The sequence below is a fragment of the Mus pahari genome, chromosome 4 (assembly GCF_900095145.1).
Source record: "Mus pahari chromosome 4, PAHARI_EIJ_v1.1, whole genome shotgun sequence".
Taxonomy (NCBI): Eukaryota; Metazoa; Chordata; class Mammalia; order Rodentia; family Muridae; genus Mus; species Mus pahari.
In genome coordinates, this window is record NC_034593.1 from 98,441,110 (window position 1) to 98,443,561 (window position 2,452).

The window sequence follows — 2,452 nt, forward strand, 5'->3', positions numbered from 1 at the left end:
GGGTGGGTAGGGGAGCAGGGGCGGGGGGAGGGTATAGGAAACTTTGGGGATAGCATTTGAAATGTAAATAAAGAAAATATCTACTAAAAAAAAAAACATAAAAAAAAAAAAGATACTTGAAGAAAAAAAAAAAAAAGAACAGGTAGAGTTTGTGTATTGGTGTGTGTATGTGTGAGTGAGCTCACTAGTGTGTGTGCTTGTGGAAGCCAGAGGTTAACACTGGGCTTTTTCTCTGTTGTTCTTTATTTTGTTTTATTTTTTGAAACAGGGTCTCTCACTGAATGTGGCGCTCATCCGTTCAGCTCGATTGGCTGGCCACTCCCCGAGTGCTGGTGTTACAGGCATGATCACCACTAAAGCCAGGTTTATGTGACCGCTGCTGATCTGAACTCTGATCCTCATGTTTGCCCAGCAAGTATTTTATCAATGGAGCCATCTCTAAGCATCAGAATTTTAAATTTTCACTTAAATTTAATAATCATAATAATCATAATCACCAATAATAAAACAAGTAACAATGAAACATTAATAGTACAACTATCAATGCTATTAATAATTGATCTCAATAAAATATAATAATCAATATGAAGAATTAATAATAGAATACTTAACTTCATCAAAAATTTCAGTTTTTTAGTGATTCAAAATATGTCTACAGGTAAACTATTAGACTGTAAAATGGTTTAGGCTTACTCTTTTCCCTTAGCATAACCTACCATCAACAGTAGAAGCTTAAAGGACACTAAACACCATCAAGAGGCAAACAATTTAACCCAGCTCCTCCAAGTACAGATTGTAATTAGCATATTATTTACACGTTTTCTAATTCCCAAGGTAAAAAGTCATCCAGGTATATCTGAGTTAAAGAGATTATGTTGCTTTAATAATTAACAGTAGCTTTTACTCCTTTTTACTTTATTTATTTATTTATTTATTTATTTATTTATTTATTTGTCTGTGGACACTTGCATGGAGTAGTGCCAAGTATAGAGCCCAGAGGACAGCTTATGACAATTCCTTCTACCACATAGGTCCTGTAGCTTAAAATCAAGAGTATCCATCCAGCCCTTGGTAGTAAGCTCCTTTATCTGCTGAGCCATCTTGCTAGTCCCCAACAGCAGATTTCAAAATGTGTACATTAACAGTGGTAAAGTTTATAGTAGTACATAAATTTGTAGTTAAATGTTTCACCAATCAATTGGACAAATGCCAATATTTGGATAAAGAACTTGCTGAAGAAAAAGTCAAAGATACACTCACTCCATGTAGCAGTAGAGTGCAGTTACTATCTTTCTTAGTGATTTACAGGCAAACTTTCATTCTAACAACTCCATGAGAAAACTATTATCATCATTCCTATTTTAAAATTATAAATTCTAAGACTTATAATTCTAAGACTAAACACAGCCAGGATTAAATCCAAGTGACTGACAAAAAACTATGACACGCACACAGTCCTATGATCCCACCTACACCAGCTCAACATTGGGCAACACTGAGCTGCATGTCAAAGGTGAGAGAGCAGCAGGTGGTTCTGGGCAGGGAGGAGGGAGGAGGGAGGAAGGTGGAGGGAGGAAGGAGGAGGGAGGAAGGAGGAGGGATGAAGGAGGGGGAGGCTGCTGGGAGAGCAGGGGCCTCTGGGAAACTGCCGATGCTGTTTGTCACAGGCGATGCAAACGCTACTGTTCACATGGAATAAACTAACAAACCTTCATAAAATGAATGCACTTTACTATAAGCTGACTTTTATAAAGAAACAAGTAAATAAAGGTATGTGGTATAAGATAACTTTCTATAAATAAATGGAACCAAATTTAAATTCTAAAATTCAGTGACAGAGACTATTAACTACTGTCTGATCCGGAGCCTACACCTTAAATCTTCTTTATGCAGGGCATGGCAACTATACAAGGAAAACCTATTTTGCAAAAAACAAAGCAGAGTCTGGGTGGGTATGTGTGTCAGCCTCAGCATGACTGAACAGGACACACACAAGCCTTACCTCTTGTATCTCACTCCAGGGTTTTCATCCAGAGTGGCACACACTGTCACGATCTGCTCAGCCATTGCTTCCATGACCACTTCTTTCCTGCTGGCATTACTAGGGTCTGGACTGTAACAGTAATAGAATGCGTCCGGTACATCAAGAGTATAAACCTAAGTTAGGCCAAAAAAGTTATACTGTCAATCTAGAGACTCAATTCTGAAAATATATTTTAAAAAATACAGCTGCTGTTTGAGACGTTACAGGACAAATGTCATAGGTTGCCTCCTGAAGCCATTGTCTTTCTCTTCCTCAGATTTCATCTGCCTCCCTTCATCTCTCCTCTGCCTCACCTGTCTCCCTTCATCTCTCCTCTGCCTCACCTGCCTCCCTTCATCTCTCTGGCTCACCTGTCTCCCTTCATCTCTCCTCTGCCTCACCTGCCTCCCTTCATCTCTCCTCTGCCTC

At 38.9% G+C, this 2,452-nt stretch overlaps 1 protein-coding gene across 1 annotated transcript in view; it reads right to left on the reverse strand.

Annotated features, from left to right (window-relative positions):
* Positions 1 to 2,452, reverse strand: part of Stxbp3 (syntaxin binding protein 3) — a 47,897-nt gene that overhangs the window by 22,419 nt on the left and 23,026 nt on the right. The window contains exon 7 of the mRNA XM_021196961.2: positions 2,003 to 2,157. Within this exon, the coding sequence (XP_021052620.1) occupies positions 2,003 to 2,157 (155 nt within the window). The remainder of the gene's footprint in view (positions 1 to 2,002; positions 2,158 to 2,452) is intronic.